Source organism: Choloepus didactylus, chromosome 1 (genome assembly GCF_015220235.1).
Source record: "Choloepus didactylus isolate mChoDid1 chromosome 1, mChoDid1.pri, whole genome shotgun sequence".
NCBI lineage: Eukaryota > Metazoa > Chordata > Mammalia > Pilosa > Megalonychidae > Choloepus > Choloepus didactylus.
The window spans coordinates 200,566,699-200,588,369 of NC_051307.1; the positions used below are offsets into that span (position 1 = coordinate 200,566,699).

A 21,671-nucleotide genomic window follows, 5' to 3' on the forward strand; every position below is an offset into this window, starting at 1 on the left:
AAACAACAGCTGAAATCAAATGAAAGGTTTTTGCTGACTCTCCAAGTTTAATCTTAAGTAGGCAGGCAGCACAGTTCTCAAGGAATGTGCTTCTCTAATGGTCTGCAAGTCTACATATGCTGACCTTTAAAGGACAGTATAAGGTTTGTCTGTTCTTCCCTGCCAGTGGACTGATAGACTGAACATGGGCGGACAATGACTTTGTGGCCCTGATATTTGGCTGTGTTCAATATTCTGCTGTATTTCTTGTACAAGCACTGGGAGTGTTCTGCAATAAATGCATTTTTAATCATTCAAACATAATGTAAGCATAATGAGACAAAAGGGAAGTTTAAACCAGAAATTAAACCACAAATGAAAATAACATGATAACGTCTCAGGAAGGAGGGTTCCTAAACTTGCAAGCACCAAACAGCTGCCTTAACTTGCAAACTAAAATCCTTTCAAGGTGTTTTAAAGTAAATTTTTTGTAATTAATGGCACAAAAAGCAATATGCAACAGGAGAAAGATTTTGTTGGTGAATACAGAATCAAAAAACGTACAAACTTAAAGCACTAGTGGCAGAGATTGAACAATGCTCACCAATCCTGTTTCTTCTCCCTGGGTACTCAGACGGACATTTCCTATCTCCCTTGCAGTGAGAAACTGAGACCATGTGACTGGGTTCTAGCCAATGAAATGTGAGCTATAGTGACACACCTCACCACAAAATGTTTTACGGGATCCTTGCTGGAGCTCTTTGCTGTCAACAACTGAATATAAAGGATTCAGGAAAAGACTCCAAAGTTCTTAAGACGGAAAAACCACCAGATAGAAGGAAACAGAATTCCTCAATCAACCAACACAAGGAAAGCTACAGGCCAAACACTTACACTATGATGTAAGCAAGATTGTGTTAAGCCCCTGAAATGGCTTTAACATATGTTAAAATAAATAGCATTAATTACCCTAATATAGAGATCTTACATATCTAACATCCTCATTTTACAAATAAGGAAAGTGATGAACAAAGAGCTAAAAAGACTTTCCAAAATCACACAACTAGTTGGTAGTAGACCCAGGTCTCTTGACTTGCCATTCAGGGACTTTTATACAGTAAAAGATTTCCATGTTACATTTAGAAGTAAAAATTATCATTCTGACATTCATTACAAGACTACAAAAAGGCAGCAAGATAGACAATCCTAGCTCAGTTTCTCACATAAACATAAGGGACCTGAATTTCTCTAAAGATGTCTGTGAAAACCTGAGAGGATCCATCCCTAATACCATGACTGAAACTGGTTCTCACATTCTAAATTGCATCAGTAAAATATGGCTGAAATTACTAAAAACTTTGTACGCTACGACAGACTGACAAATTACATAAAACTTCATATAATCTGTTACTCTATGACTCTTTTTATTTACTAAGGAGTATTTTTAAAGTGTAAGCTATGCAAGTATATTCTACGAAGATGGTATTGTGATCATTTCTATGAAGAAAGTACCATGGGCATTAGGCCTGTGGTCAAATACATGGCATGGCTTCTGATTATACCTTTATTTTTACAGGAGAAGCACACACACACAAACAGGCTTTTAAATAACAACTCAAGTTGGATTTAAAATAATCCATTGCTGGCAGATCACCTACACTCTTTCTAGCTCTGCCATAAACTGGATATATGATCTTGGGCAAGTCATCTAACTTTGTTTGTAAAAAAAGAGAAAAAATTATACCCAAAGTCCTTTTCAGTCTACATTTGATAAACTGACTCCATTCAAATCAATATAATTTATTCTTTATTAGGCTGAAACTGTATGAAATTATCGATATTTGGCCTCCAAAAAACAAATTTTGTACAGTTTGATCTAATACTAAGTGCCAAGCACTTGAGGTTTGCATACACATATACACTTTTAAAAGAAAAAACAGTATGCTAAGTTAGGGGCTCCTGAACTGTTGTCATTGCAGCAAAGTCTATACCTCTGAAGAAAGAAACTTTTACATAACCTCTCTCCTAAATACTTACAGCTCTGTGCAATTTACCAAAAAACCTGCACAATTTCAATCAATGAAAATATCGGGTAAGTATTCATGACTGTTTGGCCAAAATCGCTACAGTTACTGCATAAACAGAAATTCTGCCTGCCTATTATTCCATCAGTTTACACTTCCCTTTAATTAAAGATTCAGGATTGAGTTTGCCTTGTCAGGCTCACAGAGGCTTAAATTACTTATAAATAGTTAGACATTCCCATGAGAGACTACGTCATGAATGCTGATATTACACCCCAATCTATTACAAAGTTTGCTCTAAAAACTTTGGCAATCCATACAAAACAGGAATATAAGGGCCCTCAGGACAGAAATATGTTTCTTACTAATAACCCTAAATCAAGACACTTTATTCCAAACACGCCAAGAACCAAATGGAAATATTTTTACAAAAATGTTACAGTGATCTAAACTATATCAAGTGAATCATTAACCTGTAATCTTAGAATATATGAAAAATTTCTTTCCCTTCTCTTTCTTATTTTTCTGGAAAAACCATTATCTCTCTGCAAAACTATCTTCTTGATAAAAAGTCTGAATTCAAAGGAGAAGGTAATAGTCTTTTCTTATCTCTGTGGACTGAATTCCAGAATGCAGTTTTTCAGATTTCAGTTTTGCTTTTAGAGTTAATTAGCATAAGTCATCTTGTGACCATATGCAGTTGAAGACAGTCATTTTAAGCCATGAACACCAAATATATCATTAATCCTACAATACAATTGCCACTAATTAATAAGTTCAAGTAAAAGCAATGAAACAAATCAAATTGTAAAAAATGGTGTTTTTCAAAACTAAGAAAATATTGTCCACTGTCAGCTTTTCTGTTTCTACCTATCACCACCAATACCTGCCCTGCCCTCGCCAAAAAGAAACACCTCTATCAATACACCAACAGCTTTCACCATATTAGAGTAAATTTATCAATTACTTAAATTTCTAAACAGGAGTAAGGTTTTTCCTTAAAAAGGTGATTTTCTTTCTTTTCAAATGCAGACAAAGTTTAATTTAAATCTTTAGGGGATACCTGAGTAAGCAAGGAGCACACATGGCATCCAGATCTTAAGTTTTCCAAGAAAAGGAACCAGGGGTTCTTTGGAAAAATAGCTGATTCTAGGACTGGGCCAATGTGGTGGATTCAGTTGTGTATCCCAGTTTGGACATGTTCTTGTTCTTGGTTCTGGTGAGTGTGTGCATCGTGTAACAGGACCTCTCCAAAATTTTATTTCAGGTTAAACCCCAGCCTGATTCACTTGGGCCACACCTACTTCAGTTAAGGTGTGTCCCATGTGGATCAACTGGGCTTTAATCTGGATTACCAGAGTCCTTTATAAGAAGAATGTGATTCAGACAACAGGGAGAGAAAGCCACAGAAGCAAGAAGCTAGAAATCAATGGAACCCAAAAGAGAAAGAGCAGGTTATCACCATGTGATGGAAAAGCAAGGAATTCCAAAGTACTGGCAGCAGACACAGAATGTCACAATTTTAAGGAATAAAGCATTGCCTTGCTAACAACTTGATTTTGGACTTCTAGTCTTAAAACCATGGGCCAACAAATTTCCATTGTTTAAGCCAACCCACTGCATGGTATTTGTTTTACCACCTGGGAAACTAAGACAGGCAAGGCAGGAAATACACACTGTGAGCCTGGAGCATCTTGTAATGCCAAAAAATTAGAAAGTGTTCAAAACTACCAAGAGAACCTACAATGATGGGGGTATGTCAAAGGGATACAGGAGCCAAATGAAAGGGCTTCCAGTAGCCAAAGAATATCCATTAATCCATATTGATATGACTGAGAAAAGAAATGAAGTTTTGAAAAAAGACAAATCCCCCATGCAGAACTCCAAATAGTTTATGCTGATACTTCATCCTCAAGGAAACAGTACATAACTCCCCATTCCCTAAATGTGGACTAGTATGGAAAGGGGGATAAAAAGAGAAACTTTTACGTAACCTTGGTAGGATTTCATGAGAATGTCACTAACTCTACCACCTTCCTCCCAAAGATCTATAATCCCATGCCAATCTATGAGAAAAACATCAGAGAAATCCCAATTGAGGGACCTTCTACAAAATATCTGACAGTTCTCCTCAACACTGTCAAGGTCATTAAAAATATAGAAGGTCTTAGAAATTGTTACAGTCAAGAAAAAACACAACTATTAAATGTAATGTAGTATCCTAGACAGCTCCTGGGACACAAAAAGGGCATTAGGGAAAAATTAAGGAAATCTGAATAGGTTATGAATTTCAGTTAATATAACTATGTATCAAAATTGGTTCATTAATTATGACAAATACACCACATTAATGTAAGATAATAATAGGGGAACCTGGGTGTGGAGTATATGGGAACTCTATACAATTTTAACAACTTTTCTATAAATCTAAACCTATCTAAAATAGTTTATTTAAAAAGCAAAAAATAAAAAAATTAAATAAAAAATCTTGAGGATATATTTACATAAAAATAAAAACTGATATAATAATAAATTATTTTTATTTCTGAATGCAAACAGAACATATGCTTCAAAAGTGGTCAGAAGTCAGCGACACCAGCAACAGGGTCAGGGTCACCAGGAGAACTAAAGGCTTCACACCTCCTTACACTGGTTGGGGAGCTGCAGGCTGGCAAGTGCCACCTGCTGGACAAGATAGGAAAAGCACAGAGTCTAAACGCTTCATGGGAGGGTCTCATTCTCAGGGAAACTCCATATCCAACGCCTGCAACCTGGGCCTCTCTGGACTGGGAAAACCTGACTGGGGTTGGCCATAACTGAGGATACCCTCTCACAAAAAGGCTACACAGAGGCAGGGCAAGAAACAGAAAAACAAGAGGTGAAAAACTCTGATCAACTACACAGAACCTAAGTTAGAGGTCTAGAATAAGTTGAACAGAACCCCAAAGGTTAGAGAACAAAGCCAACCAACAAGAAAATCCTAGGTAAAAAGAGTGAAAACGAGCTCCAGAATAAACTAATCAAGAAAATCAGATGCCTAGATAGCTCAAGATAACAAGCCATACTAGGAAACACAAAAATATGGACCAGCCAAAGGACAAATAGTTCAACCAAGATATAGGAGTTGAGACAACTAATGCTAAATCAATTCAATGAACTGAGAGGGAAGAACTAATTAAAGATGTTCAAACAAAGCTCCTAAATCAATTCAAAAATCAATTCAATGAACTGAGAGGGAAGATATGGCAAAAGAGATGAAGGATATAAGGAAGACACTAGATGACCATAAAGAATTCGTAAACTTGAAAAAACAAATGGCAGAACTTATGGGAATGAAGGGCATAATGCAGGAGATGAAAAACAAAATGGAGGGTGTTGTAGTTTGCTAATGCTGCTGGAATGCAAAACACCAGAGACAGATTGGCTTTTATAAAGAGGGGTTTATAAAATGTCTTGTCTTTCAATTCACTGGAAAAGCACATAGTCTAAAGGCTTCACAGGAGGGTCTCATTTTCCTTGAATTTCCTTGAATTTCCTTAAGTTATCGTCTTAAGGACATAAAGTGTCCAAGGTAACACTTCAGCAATTGGGTACATTCACTGGAGGATGGCCAATGGTGTCCAGAAAACCTCTGTTAGCTGGGAAGGTAGGTGGCTGGCATCTGCTCCAAAGTTCTGGTTTCAAAATGGCTTTCTCTCAGGATGTTTCTCTCTAGGCTGCAGTTCCTCAAAAATGTCACTCTTAGTTGCTCTTGGGGTATTTGTCCTCTCTTAGCTTCTCTGGAGCAAGAGTCTGCTTTCAACGGTGGTCTTCAAACTGTCCCTCATCTGCAGCTCCTCTTTCAGCTTCTGTGCATTCTTCGAAGTGTCCCTCTTGGCTGTAGCAAGCTCACTCCTTCTGTCTGAGCTTATACAGTGCTCTAGTAAACAAATCAAGGCTGACACTGAATGGGTGGGGCCACACCTCCATGGAAATTATCCAATCAGAGTTATCACCCAGAGTGGGATGGGGTGCATCTCCAGGGAAACAACCTAATTCAAATGTTCCAACTTAATCAACACTAATATGTCTGCCCCAACAAGACTGCATCAAAGAACATGTTTTTTTCTGGGGGACATAATATACACAAACCGTTACAGAGGGATACAATAGTAGATTTGAACACACAGAAGAAAGGATCAGTGAATTGAAAGACAAGATATTTGAATTCAAAAGTGGTCAGAGAGCTTGCTCTATGGCTATAAGCAAACACTTGAATGGCTACTGTTACATTAGTATTTAACACTATCTAAGCATCAAAAAAATATAAATTGTCTACAATAGATCCCTGGACTTAACAATCCTATTTGCTCCAAGAAAGATACTCAGAAAACAGGTCTAGAGAAAAGGATAGTACATGCTACCACCCTTTAGCACTCCAGTGCCAGTATTCACATCCAACTTAAATCTGAGCTATGAACTAAAACTGCACTCTCACACAATCTACAATTTCCTGGAGATAGTAAGTGCAGAAAAAAATCAGCGTATCAGTAACTGCCAAATCCCCAATCACTGCAAACTAGCTAATTCTCCAACAGAGCTTCAAATTTGAGGTTCTTCTACTGATACTCTGGGAAGTCAACTTAAATTTGTTGATTCACAGACAGACAACAGTGACCAACTCTGTTTATCCACATTCACAGAAACAAAACAAAACAAAACAACTTAGCAATGTGTGTTTAGTATTTCCAATGGAATCACAAAACTTTAGAAAGGGCAGCTGAATCTAACCAGAGGAATTAACAAAGATACTTTTTCAAGGTCATCCTTGAGCATGAACTAGAATAAGGATTTCCTTTCAGTCTTATATTACAGAGCAGGAAGCAGGAGAAAAGGTAGGGGGTGTTATGATTCTGACCATCACTTCCTATGCTAAGTGAAAATGCTTTGGTCAATGAGACAAGTCCAGCAGTATCTAAATATGAGAAATAGCTCCAAATTGCTACCCTTCTAAAAAATGGCATGCTTACCTCATATAGAGTTGTGTCTCCTACTTTATTAGCAGCTCTCACATTGTGCTGCTATAGTCAATATCCATGACATGAAGGTTGAAGCCTTGGAATAAAAGATCATAAGTAAACCATTTAATTAGGAATAAACAGAAAAGCAGGTAAATTATTTTTCCTTGAGGTTTTCCTTAATAATTTTGAATTAGAATTGCACTATCAAAATACGGAATTAATTTCCAATTAATTCATCGCCACCCAAGAACAGCCCAAGCCCAAATTCCAACCTAAAATGCATCCTGAGCCCTATTACCATCCTAATCTCTTCTAACACGTGGCCAACCAGAGGGCAGGGATACTGTGCCAAGTACCTTTCACCTTCTTCTACCTATCAGTAGTATTCTATCACACAGAAACCCACACTCCTGCCCTGAACATGACCACAGGCTTCTTGTATGGTTAGCCTATTCAACATACTTTTGTTTCAACAAATTCTCTGGACATTGCACACTTCTTAAAAAGGAATGATTTCATCTCACTGACTCAACAGCCAACTTTATCAAAAAGCTTTTTGTTAGAAACTGTGATAACCCAGGAACTAGACCTATTTTTACTGTTCTAGCAGGGAAACACACAAGAAGAAACCAGAGGGAAAAAACAGCTCATACAATGACTACTTTTTAAAATTACTTATCCTACAGAGTTTTCCACTTTCTTTGGTATCTGGCTATAAGTGAACAAAATGAAAGACCTTCAAAATTGTTTAATGCTAGGAAAAAATCATTACTGTGACAAATTAAAAAGCAAACTTTATATTCTAGTACCAAATATCAAATCTACTTTGGGTCTGATTTGTAAGAAAAATAAGGTTTCCCCTCCAGCATCACCCCAAGAAACAAACAACTCAGGCTTGTATAAAAATATGACCATGTACTGAGTGCTGATATTACAAACACTATTCAAATCACTGCACATATATTAATTAACCTAATATACTGAACAACTCTAAGAGACAGGTATATTATTATCCCCATTTTAAATGATTACATTAAGGCACTTAAATATTAAAAAAACTTACCTGAGGTTACTCAGAAGTGGTGGACCTTGACTCTTAATTAGTACTCAACACTGCCTCTCACAGCAATTTTTATAGCTGGCTGTAGGCAGAGCTAACAGATAAACTGAGGTCAGAAACTATATAAACATCCCCCCACCCACCCCACCCCCACAAAAAAGTGTAAAAAGACATCTCCAACACTGGAGCATAGAGGGTGGTGGAAATGTGCTAGGTTTTACAGGCTAGGTTTTTAAAAAAAAAAAGACAAATATAAGGATTCCTCTTGCCTTATGACATTAGAGTTTCCAAATGCAGAATAGTAAACAAACAAAAAGATACAAGGCAAGGGGGATACTTGGAAAATGCATCATTTCCCAAGGATCTGGGGAGTATAAGTGATCTAGTCACACAAGAGGAATTCTCTGCTACGGTAAAGGGACATTCTGTCTGGCTCTCCAAGAACTCTGGTAAAAAAGCCCCAAACTATATTTCCTTGTTCTGAAACAAATCCAAGATTGGGAGTCAAGGCGGAGTGGTGAGGAGGACCAACAGGAAAGAATGAAGGCTAATCACCTGAAGTCAGTCTCATGCGAAAATTCAGTATCTAGAGTTAAAGGTTGTAACCTAGACCCTAAAAGCTGGTAACCAGCTAGCTCCCCTCACGATTGACCCGACCCCCCAAATTTAGTCTCTCTCCAAGTCCAGAGAAAAAGATTGCTTTGTATTAGGATTCACCTCCTATTAACTTTATTCCTCTTATTTTTTATTCTTAAAAAAAAAAAGTTGATATTCACCATTTACCAACTTTGTAGGTACTTGTGCCAGTTTGAATGTATTATGTCCCCCAAACGCCATTATCTTTGATGTAATCTAGTGTGGGCAGATGTTATCAGTGTTGATTAGATTTCTTTGAGTGTTTCTTTGGAGATGTGCCCCACCCAGCTGTGGGTGATGACTCCGATTGGATAATTTCCATGGAGGTGTTGCTCCACCCATTTGGGGTGGGTCTAAGTTGATCAGTGGAGCCATATAAATGAGATGACATAACAGAAGGAACTCTGCAGCTGTGAGTGATGTTTTGAAGAGGAGCTACAGCCAAGAGGGACACTTTGAAGAATGCACTGGAACTGAGAGAGGAGCTTCAGCTTACAGAGACATTTTGGAGATGGCCTTTGAAAGCAGACTTTTGCCCTGGAGAAGCTAAGAGAGGACAAATGCCCCAAGAGCAACTGAGAGTGACATTTTGGAGAGAAGCTGAAGCCTAGAGAGGAATGTTCTGGGAGAAAGCCATTTTGAAACCAGAACTTTGGAACAGACGCCAGCCATGTGCCTTCCCAGCTGACAGCGGTTTTCCAGACATCACTGGCCATCCTCCAGTGAAGGTACCCGATTGCTGATGTGTTACCTTGGACACTTTATGGCCTTAAGACTGTAACTGTGTAACCAAATAAACCCCCTTTTATAAAAGCCGATCCATCTCTGGTGTTTTGCATTCTGGCAGCATTAGCAAACTAGAACAGTACTCAGTGCACATGGCCATTGCCTTCTCTGTGTTTAGCTCCAAGTGGGTACTCCTGGGTACTGTCATGTATGGAGTTATGCCAAGATACTCCAACATAAGTTGTGCCATTCATTTTGCCTGTGTAGTCAGTACTAGCTCTCCTCCCAAACATTCTGGAAACACAAAACAGATCAAGAGCACTGCTTCCAGTGAACCTCCTCCCTAAGTTTGTGTGTATCAGTATGCATGTGAGAAATGAATGACTGCAAGCAGCTGATGTGAACAAAGGAACTGGCAGCAGGCAGTGATAAGCAAACAAACAAAAAAAGCTAATATCTCTTCCAGTGTGTGGACTAGCTGTCTGATATTCTAAGGGTGAAGGATGGCCTACTGCAAGATAAAATAAGACGTTATATGGCCCACTAAGAGATAAACACTAACATTACACTACTGGTAGAGTGTGAAAAGCATTCTCAGGACAAAAGTAGACAGAGTTTGCCCCTCTGAAATGCACAGGTCCTTTCCCAGACCTCACCTAGACCTCCAACCCTGTCAATGACTCTTTGTTGAGGCAAAATACACTCAATGAAAATAGTTAATACTGACATCAAAATGAAATTAAACCTGAAAAGGAAACAAGCAAACTCCAAAATATATATGAAAAGGAAAGGAAGATATGGTACCTCAGGAGAGGAAAGGAAAGAAAGGGTAGATACATTAGGAAGAGGAAAAACTGTTAAAATACCTGCAGGACCTCCACATGCAGTGCATCTCCCTCCTCATGCACTGGAGTTATGGAGTTAAATGACAACATGCACTCAAGAGCTAAAGGAAAACATCAGAATGAGTGTAGGTAACAGATGAGAGTGGATAAATACCTCAGTCTACTGAATCAGAAATAATTTATATAAATTCTCCTTCTTCAATTCTAAAACGATTCTCCCATGCTTAATACCTAAAATAGCATTCTTCTTCACCTTTCCAAGATCTACCTCAACTGCCTCCGCCTCTGTGAAAACTCCCATGACTTCCAGAACACCCTGAATGACATATGCTTCTAGTATACCACTAACCACACTTTTTTATGTACTGTTACCCTGCATAAACTGTCAACTCAAGAACAAGGATTTTCCGAGTGATCTTTCCAAGAGCATGCTACATGCAAAGAATGTATGAATGGAGGAAGGAAAGAAAAATGTTTGACATTTTTCTAATTCTGAGGTATTCAATTTTTTCTTTTGATTACAATGCATGGTAAAAATAAACTTTATATCATGACCCATACTCATACATATACATACTTACATACATACAAATATTTCAGAGAAGTTCCACAATTGAAAGTATTTTTGAAACTTGAATTTGGACATCCTCTGGGAAGACAGTTTAAAACAGATTTCAACCTTGAATAATATAACTGAATGGGAGAATGGGATGTTTTGTGTGTTCTTTTTTAGTTTTATTTTTATCTTATTCTTATTTTAATCTTTTTGGAGTAATGAATATGTTCAAGGGATGACTGTGATGAATGCACAACTATATGATGATACTGTGAACAACTGATTGTACACTGTGGATGACTGTATGGGTATGTGAATATATCTGAATAAAACTGCTTTAAAAAAAAAAATAGACTCCAGAGTCCAAATCCCAGAGACTGATTTGGCAACTAGGGGTATAGGCCCAGGAATCTGCATTTCAAAGTACTCCAAATGGTTCTGATGAAGAGGATAGAAATATTTCATCAGAAATATGACTCCATGATTTAATATTTAATCCCAAAAATCATAGCTTAAACTCTTACACCAAGCTTAAGTTTAACTAAATTATCTGCAAAAGGATTCTATCTTGCTAATAAATTGCTTTTTAATCTGAAAGCTGTTTGGCAAAACAGTCCTTTTAAGGGCTCCCCCTAATGCAACTTCGTAAACCACTAGAACTTAAACTGCTCCGATTAACTGTAGCCCTTAACACCAAGGAAACAGAAAAATAATATGAATAAAAGGCATTTTTGTGTCAAGTCATTTGCTTTATAACTGAAAGGGCTTTTGAAAACCAGTCACAGTAACCATACAAGTGGCATATATAGTCATCACTTAGGAATCCAAAGTATAAGTGGACCATAGCTCAAAAGCACTTCCTAACAACTCCAAGTCTGACCCCAAAGAGTTTTAAAGCCATAGATGAAAAGATGCCCTCATAAATGCATCTTACAACATAAGGTTCCACTTCTTGTAACAAGCCAGTAATAAGACCCTTGGTTCCTTAAGGTTTCAAATTCAACAGTCAGTATTAAAAGAGCACCAAACACTTGCAATGAACAATCCAAAAATGAAATTAAGAAACAATTCCATTTAGGAGAGCATCCAAAAGAATAAAATACCTAGGAATAAATTTAATCAAGGAGCTGAAAGACTTGTACACCAAAAAACTACAAAATAATGCTGGAAAAAATTGAAGAACTAAATAAATGGAAAGATACCCAATGTTCATGGATTGGAAGAGTTAATGTTAAGGTGGTAAAAACCCCCAAACTGATTTACAGATTCAATGTGACCCCTATCAAAATCTCAGCTAGTTAATTTGCAGAAATTGTCATGTTCCTGATCTTAAAGGAAAAGCTCAGTCTTTCATCAAGTATGATGTTAGCTGTGGACTAGTCATATATGCCCTTTGTCATGTTGAGAAACTTTCCTTCTACGCCTAGTTTTCTAAGTGTTTTCATCAAGAAGAGGTGGATTTTGATAAACACCTTTTCTGCATCAAGGTTACCATGTGGTTTTCTTATTTTGGCATCAACTGATTTTCTTATTTTGAACCACCCTTGCCTATCTAGAATAAATCCCACTGTGGGAGCCCCCAGCCCCCAAGTGACTTGAAGACTGCACACAGCAGTTTGCGTGACCTAGGACAGTTAAGATTTGACCTATTCTCCTTGTAAATCAGGTGCTAAATGTAATCTATACCCAAGAAACTACCTCCTCCCTGAGACTCCCTGAGATACTGTTATGTACAAAATAAACTATAATCCTCCCCTCCTCCCTGTTGATTACAATCAATCTCCTCGGCTCCTGCCTTATGCTCTCAAACCCACTGGAATGTCCAGCCCTTATAACCAGCTTATTCAACCCCCCAAAGTGTGGACCATTTCCACATTGTGCTCTGAACTCTCCACCATTCAGACCAGCTCCTGAATCCATTCAGATGCTCCTGATTTCAGGGCAACATGACTGGATTTCCCCATCCTATAGGTAAGCCCCATAATAAAAGCTCATATCTCAGAATGTGCCTGGTGCTTTCTTTAGTCCTTTGGCTGCAAAAGCCCTCTTGGGCCATGACACCCACTTGAGCAATTATTTTATTGTGCTGTTGGATTCAGTTTGCCAGTATTCTGTTGAGGACTTTTGCATCTATATTCATAAAGAATGCAGGTAATTCTATACTCAGTAATTTTCTCTTCTTATAGTATCTTTATCTGCCTTTGGTATTAGGATGATGATGGCCTCACAGAATGAGTTACAGAGTATTTCCACCTCTTTTGGAAGAGTTTGAAAGGGACCGGTATTAACAATTCTTGGCAGTATTCAACAGTGAAGCCATCTGATCCTAGGCGTTTCTCTGTTGGGAGGTTTTTGATGACTGATTCAATCTCTACTTGTCTGCTGAGATCTATTTCTTCTTGAGTCATGTATGCAGTTGGTGTTTCTAGGAATTTGTCCATTTTATCTGGGTTATCTAATTTGTTGGCATACAGTTGTTTATAACATCATCTTATAGTACTTTTTTTATTTCTGTGGGTTCACTAGTAATGACTCCCCTCACATTTCTGATTTTTAGTTATATGCATCCTCAATTCTTTTTTTGCTTTGCCAGTCTAATTAAAGGTTTGTCAATTTTACTGACCTTTCAAAGAACCAATTTTAGATTTTGATGATTCCATTATTTGTTTATTCTCTACTTCATTTATCTCCACTCAAATCCTGGTTATTTCCTTTCTTCTGCTCACCTTGGGTTTAGTTTGGTCTTCTCCAGTTATGAGGTTTCATCTTTCATTTGAGATCTTTCTCTTTTTCCTTTTTTTTTTTTTAACAAATTGTGTGTGTGTGAGAGAGAGAGAGCTCTTTCTTTTTTGATGTAAGCATTTAGAGCTATAAATTTCCCTCTCAGCAATACCTTGCTGCATCCCGTAAGTTTTGGTATGTTTTGTTTTCATTTTCATTAGCCTGAAGATATTTCCTAACTTTTGTGATTTCTTATTCCACCCATTGGTTCTTTAAGACTGCATTGCTTAATTTCCACATATTTCTATATTTTCCAGTTCTGTTAATGACTTCTAGCTTCTTTCCACTGTGCACAGAGAAGAATTGTTGCATGATTTCTGTATTTTAGAACTTAACTGTAACTCACTTTGTGACCTAACATACAGTCTATCCAAGAGACTAATCCATGTACACTAAAGAAGAAAGTGTACTCTGTTGCTGTTGGATGTAGTGTTCAGTACATGTCTTTTAGATCTAGCAAATAGTTGGGCCATGCTTACCCAATGGTAACCATATGGGTAATTATAAATGCAAGCTCTGGTAGCTTTGCGGTATTATTTTTTGGAAACTTTCTAAATATAGGAACGTTGCCCAAAAACAGTCAAAGTTTTACTTCTTCCTTTCCCGATTTGGATGCCTTTTATTTCTTTTTCTTGCCTAACTGCTCCGGCTAGAACTCCAAACACAATGTTGAATAATGGTGGTGATAGGTGGCATTCTTGTCTTTTTTCCTGATCTTAGAGGATGTTAGCTGTGGTTTTTTTCATATATGCCCTTTGTCATGTTTAGGAAGTTTCCTTCAATTCCTACCTTTCAAAGTATTTTTATAAAGAAAGGATGCTAGCTTTTGTCCAATGTCTTGTCTGTGTTGATCAAGATGATCATGCAATTTTTGCCCCCTCTGATTTGTTATTATGGTGTATTACATTAATTGATTTTCTTGCGTTGAACCACTCTTGCATACCTGGAATAAAACCCACTTGGTCATGTTGTGTAATTCTTTTAATATGCTATTGGATTCGATTTGCAAGTATTTTGCTGAGGATTCTTGCATCTTTATTCATTAAGGAGATTGGTCTGTAACTTTCTTTTCTTGTAGTGTCTTTATCTGGCTTTAATATTAGGGTACTACTGGTCTCACAAAAGAGTTAGATAGTGTTCCGGTTTGCTAATGCTGCCATTATGCAAAATACCAGAAAGGGACTGGCTTTTATAAAGGAAATTTATCAGGTTACAAATTTATAGTTCTAAAGACTCAAAAATCTCCCAACTAAGGCATAAATAAGAGGATACCTTCACTGAAGGAAGGCCAATGACATCGGACAGAGGTCCAAAACACCTCTATCAGCTGGGAAGGCACATGGCCGGTGTATACCATCCTTTGCTCCTGGGTTCTGGTTTTAAACTGGCTTTCCCCAAAATGTCTCTGGGCTTCTGTCTTTCTTAGCTTCTCTCAGCTCTCTGCCTGGTTCTCCTGGGACGTTTCTCTCTAAGCATCTGGAAGTCCTCTCTTAGTGTCTCCTGGGCAAACTCTGGGATTCATCTTGTTAGGTTCTTTGACCGGGAAGAGAAGAGATCAAAGCTCAATTGGAGAAAGTTTTATTGTAGCCATGCGTAGGCAGGTTGAAGCCTAAGAGTGGCAACAGCCTCCAATAAAAGTGAGAGTAAAGTTTTATAGCTTTTTGGGAGGGGGGTTGGGGGAATAATTGTTGGTGGGTAAGATAGAGAAGTAAGGAGGTGAGTTAGGGGATTGGTTTGCTCAAGGTAGGATAAGGAGTTGATGTTAGGGTCAGATAAGGAGTCGACACCAGGGAGGTTATTAAGTTATGGCATGTCTGTTGCGGGAAAGCTTCCTGGAATATTTGCTTGGGGTGTGTTGTGTATGTGCTGGGGGTGGGGAGATTTGCCTAACACATCTCTTAACTTAGCGTCTCCAAACTTGCTTCTGTCTGCATCTCCCAACATCTCCCAGCATCTAGTTCTGTGTTGGCTCTTAGAGTCTCCTGGGGGCAAACTCTGGATTATATAGCTTAGCTTCTCTCCAAAATGTCTCTCTCAGCTCTCTCAAAGAACTCCAGTGACCTAATTAAGATCCACATGGAATGGGCAGGATCACAACTCCATGGAAATGATCAATCAAAACATCTCACCTACAGATGGGTTGGTCACATCTCCATGGGAACAACCTAATCAAACATCCCACCCTAAAAAAAGACTAATGAGTATACCCCAACAAGACTGCATTAAAGAAAATAGCTTTTGTGAGGGACATAAAAGATTCAAACCAGTACAGGTAGTGTTCTCTTCTCTTCAATTTTTTGGGAGAGTTTGAGCAGGACTGGAATTAGTTCTTCTTCAAATGACTGGTATGATTCACCTGTGAAGTCATCTGGTCCTGGATTTTTCCTTGTTGGGAGGTTTTGTGGGTTTTTTTTCTTGCATAATTGAGATTTTATTCGTTGTTCTGAAGATCAGCACACAGACATTATGAACATTCTATATACAAATAATGTATATACCAAAAACCTAAAAAGGCATATAGCTGTAATTCTTTTCTAAAGTTATTCCAGTGACTTACCAACTTAAAATCTGGAGGCAAGTTTTCCCTAAGAGCATATCAAATACCAATATCTTGAAATATTGATAAGCTGTTACATCCTGAGTCCCACTAATTCACAATTTAATAACATACACACTACATACTCACATTTCCAATCTTTCACAGCATATAACAAAGTTACTAGGAAAACTAGATGACCACAACCAAGGACGTTACAGAGTACACACAGTTCTGACAAGAAGAGTCTAAATCAGGGAGCAGTTTTAAGAAACAATTCTACTAAAAAACATGGGAATAGAAGTAATTTTTAACGTTTAAGACATATTAAATGCAAGACTGTGACTCCAAATCATCATTTAGTATGCGTTGTATTATAGGGTATAAAAACTGCCACCACCACCACCCCCCATGGAATGTTAAAGCTGACAACCAAGACAGTCAAAGCCTCCTAAAATTCAATATCCCACTATTTTCTGGTTGTACCAAAAAATAAACAACCAGCAAATGATTTCTCCTCTTAAAAAAAAAAGCATTTACACATAAAAAAATGGGATGAGGTGGGATTTCAATCTCCTTCTTAAAAATGTTTCTTCTAGAGCTACTAAAATGTTTCTTCTAGAGCTACTAAAACACTTGCATTTACAAAATAGTTGATAAAAATATCCTCTGAATTGTACGAAAAGGGAGAAACAGGGACCACTAATAAGACATGGTATACTAGATTAATCAGACTTGGCTTCTTTCTCTCCTGCTTCATCACAGGCTTGACTCTCTTCACTTTTAGTTTCTCCATTTTCTGCAAGTAAATCTTCTTTAGTTTCTTGGTTAGCCATTTCAGCTTCTTTTCCCTTTGCTCCTCTTTTCCCTTTTCATTGAACTTTTTTGTCTGAGGACTTATCCTTTCCTGCTGCCTTTTTTGGTTTCATTTCCACTTTCACAGGAGCAGGCTTAGCTGACAGCCTCGCCAACCTCCTCTTGGGCTCCTCCCCCCGCTGCTCCTTCAGTCAAGATGATCTTCCTCTTGGGCATCTTGGCGGCGGAGCAGGTACTTGCTGGGTGCTGCAGGCTGCAGCGCACCAAGAGCCTTCAGGAAGCTGGGCTGCTGGCCTCTGCAGCTCCTTCCGCCGCCCAGTGCTAGGACCACTGTTGGGAGGTTTCTGATGACTTAATTCAATCTCTTTACTTGCAATTTGCCTGCTGAGGTCTTCTATTTCTTCTCTAGTCAGTGTAGTTGTTCATGTGTTTCTAGGAAATTGTCCATTTCACCTAAATTGTCTAATGTGTTGGCATACAGTTGTTCATAATATCCTCTTATGATCTTTTGTATTTCTACAATGTCAGTGGTAATGACCTCCCCTACTCATTTCTGATTTCATTTGCATCTTCTTTCTTTTTCTCTTTGTTGCAGTCTAGCTAAGGGTTTGTCAATTTTATTGATCTTTTCAAAGAACAAAATTTTGGTTTTGATTCTCTTTTGTTTTCTTGTTCTCAACTTCATTTCTTTCTGCTCTAATCTTTGTTATTTCTTTCCTTTTGCTTGCTTTGGGATTCATTTGCTGTTCTTTCTCTACTTCCTCCTAGCGTTCAGTTCAGTCTTTGATTTTAGCTCTTTCTTCCTTCTTCAGGTAGACCTTTAGGGCTATAAATTTCCCTCTCAGCACTGCCTTCACTGCATCCCACAAGTGTTCATATGTTGTTTCTCATTTTCATTCATCTCAAGATATTTACTGATGGTTCCTGCAATTTCTTCTTTGATCCTCTGATTGTTTAAGGGTGTGTTGTTTAACCTCCATATATATGTGAATTTTCCAGTTCTCCATCTCTTATTGCTTTCCTTCTTCATTCCATTATGATCAGAGATAGTACTTTGTATAATTTATATGTTTTTAATTTTATTGCTATTTGTTTTGTGACCCAACATGTGGTCTATTCTGGAGAATGATCCATGAGCACTTCAGAAGACTGTATATCCTGCAGTTTTGAGGTGCAATGTTCTATATATGTCTGTTAGGTCTAGTTTTTTTTTTGTTTTTTTGTTTTTTTTTAATCATACTATTTAGGTTCTGTTTCCTTATTGATCCTCTGTCTCAATGTTCTATCTATTGATGAGAGTGGTGTATTGAAATCTCCAACTGTAATTGTAGAGACATCTATTACTCTCTTCAGTTTTGCCAGTGTTTGCCTCATGTACTTTGGGGAATCTTGGTTAGGTGCATAAGTATTTATGATTGTTATTTCTTCTTGGTGGATTGCCCCTTTTGTTAATATATAGTGTCCTTCTTTGTTACTTGTATCATCTTTGCATTTAAAGTCTACTTTGTCCAATATTAGTATAGCTACCTCAGCTCTTTTTTTTTTTTGGTTACTGTTTGTGTGGAATATCTTTTCCCTAGCTTTCGCTTTCAACCTATTTGTATTTTAGAGTCTAAGATGAGTCTCTTGTAGACAGCAGATATATGGATCATATTTTTTTAATCCATTCTGCCAATCTGCACCTTTTAATCGGGGAGTTTAATCCATAAAGCTTCACTGCTATTACTGTAAAGGCACTACTTACTTCAGTCAGTTTATCCTTTGGCTTTTATATGTTGTGGTACTTTATAAGTTGCATGTACCCTAGAAAAGGTCATTTTCTTTTAATTCATTCCTCTGGGTGTAGACCTATTGTAGGTGGGACCTTTTGATTAGATTATTCCAATTGAGCTATGACCCACCTCATTCAAGGTGGGTTTTTAATCCCCTTACTGGAGTCCTTTATAAGAGGATAAAAACACACAGAAGCTAAGAGATGAACTCAGTAAGCTCACAGAAAAAGTCCCAGAGAAGCTTAGAGGAAGCCACTGAAGCCAGAAGCTGGAAGCAATGAAACACAGAAGAGAAGGACCCACAGACATCACCATGTGCCTTACTATCTGACAAAGAAGGCCAAACTCGCCATGAGTAACCAGTCTTCAGAGAAGGTATCATCTCCTAGTGATGCCTTAATTGGAACATTTCGATGGCCTTAGACTGGAAATTTGTAAGCTAATAAATCCCCATTGTTAAAAGTCTGTCTGTTTCTGATACACTGCATTTTGTCACTTTAGCAAACCACAACATATCGTATCTTGTTTTTTTCTCCATCTTGATTCTTTGTTACCTCTACCAATAATCTTCATTTCTACACTCTCCTGCAAGTTTCTCTCCTGTCTTCCTTTCAACCTGCAGAACTCCCTTTAGTATTTCTTGGAGGACAGGTCTCTTATTGACGAACTCTCTCAGCTTCTGTTTATCTGTGAATGTTTTAAACTCTACATGATTTTTTGAAAGATAGTTTTGCTGGATAGAGAATTCTTGGCTTGCAGTTTTTCCCTTTCAGTATCTTATATATATCATACCACTACCTTCTTGCCTCCATGATTTCTGATGAGAAATCATCACTTAGTCTTATTAGGTGTCCCTCGTATATAGCGAATTGCTTTTCTCTTGCCCTTTCAGAATTTGCTTTGGCATTTGACAGTCTGATTAGTATGTGTCTTGGAGTTGGTTTATTTGGATTTATTATTTTTGGAGTTCACTGTACTTCTTGGATATGCATATTTCTGCCTTTTGTAAGAGTTGGGAAATTTTCAGCCATTATTTCCTCATAACTGTTTTGCCCGTTTTCCCATCTCTTCTCTTTCTGGAACACCCATGATGCATATGTTTGTGTGTTTCATGCTGTCATTCAATTCTCTGCAAACCTGCTCCACTTTCTCCGTTCTTTTCTCTATCTTTTCTTTGGTCTCTTCAATTTTGGATGTCCTGTCTTCTAACTCACTTGTCCCTTTTTCTGCCTGCTCAAATCTGCTACTGTATGCCTCTAGTATATTTTTTTATCTCATCTTTGTGCCTTTAATTCCTATGTTATTTTTCTTTACATGCTTTCAAATTCTTCTTTATGCACACCCAGTGTCTTAATGTCCTTTATCTCTTTTGCCGTATTTCCTTCATCTCCTTGAATTGACTTAGAAGAAATGTTTGAACATTTTTCAATAATTTGTCCAAATTCTAGATCTTATCTGACTTTTTAATTTGTTCCTTTTCCTGGGCCATATCTTCCTATTTCTTAGTATGGCCCAATTCTTTGCTGATATCTGGGCATCTGATTATCTTGATGGATTTATTCTGAAGGTCGGTTTCTCTCTTGTCTAGGATTTTGTTGTTGACTGGATTTGTGTAAAGGCTCTTCTTTGACAATTGGTGTGTCAGAATTTCCCAGGCAAACAGGGCCAGGTACCCACGCAGAGGGTGCAGGCCACATCCAAAGGGCCCTGGAGAGAGGGTCAGGAAAAATACCAGAAAGCCTTTTTTTTTTTTACTCCACTCTCCCAGGGCTCTACATTCCTGACCTGCCCAGCAGATGGCGCTCTTCACCAAAACTTCTTTTTGATGTTTCCCCAAAAGTGTGCTTTCCTGAACTGCCCAGGAGATGGCACCTTCTGCAACCTATTCCCCTCAGCCCTATGAAGGCAGGCTATTTTTAACCCTTTGCCAGTTCTGCCCCTGAAGCAGTCAAAACAATGATGCAGTGGCACCTCATCAGGACAGGCTAGAACGGCAGGATCCAGTGGTCTAAAGTTGCCAGTCAACAGCTGGGTCAGCACTGAGTCATGTCCTCCTCCATACTTGGATAGGAGAACTCCCATGGCTGTCCCAGTCTGCAGCAGACTACCAGACAGGGATCAGACCACCCAAAGCTGCTTGCCTCAAGGGCAGGGGATGGGCACCAGGAACTACAGCCAGAAATTACTCACAGTCTCTCACCATGTTTCTCAGACTCTTTGTCCTGCACTTCCCTGGACACTGCACAGAACTCCCCTGGTCTCCAGAGCCCAAGAAGAGTTGATTTGGACAGTTTCTATCTGTCCATTTACTTCTTTAGGGAGAGGAATGAGCACTAGAACTCCCTCTGTATTCCATCATTTTCCCAGAAACCAGTCTTCTTTATGCCTATTCAACCCACTGTCTCTTGTCCTTTCCTTTCAGTGAAGAACTCTCTTTAGAACTACTTATAAGGCTGGAGGTGACGAACTCCTTCAGCTTTTGTTTAACTGGGAATGTCTTCATCTCTCCCTCATTTTTTTTTAAAGAATATAGTTATGGTTTATTAGAAGACAAAAGAGATGACACCTCCAGATTTCAACACATATACAGGATCTTATACAATAAACATCACAAACACATCCTTTCAAAAAAAAAAAAAGACCTGCTATTAACCAGCTTCCCACCTCCACCCTTTCCAATAAGCTGCCATCTATTAAAAACTCATCCTCTCTTCTTGACCAAAAGGGAAGAGAGACGAAGCAAAGTAGGGTGCCAGTGGCTGAGAGATTTCAAATGGAGTTGAGAGATCACTCCAGATGGTATTCCTATGTACTACATAGATATCACCTTTTAGTCTTTAGTGTGTTGGAATGGCTAGAGGGAAATACCTGAAGCTGTCAAACTGCAACCCAGTGACCTTGATTCTTGAAAATGATTATATAACTATGTAGATTGCAGTG

At 38.2% G+C, this 21,671-nt stretch overlaps 1 protein-coding gene and 1 pseudogene across 1 annotated transcript in view; both read right to left on the reverse strand.

Moving 5' to 3' along the window:
• The window catches only part of LOC119544462, a 264,085-nt gene that overhangs the window by 203,837 nt on the left and 38,577 nt on the right, over positions 1–21,671 (reverse strand). Inside the window, 2 exon segments of the mRNA XM_037849967.1 lie at positions 7,013–7,097; positions 8,067–8,157. Coding sequence (XP_037705895.1) covers positions 7,013–7,017 — 5 coding nt within the window. The 5' untranslated portion in view covers positions 7,018–7,097; positions 8,067–8,157.
• On the reverse strand, positions 16,869–17,584 carry LOC119544453 (annotated as a pseudogene).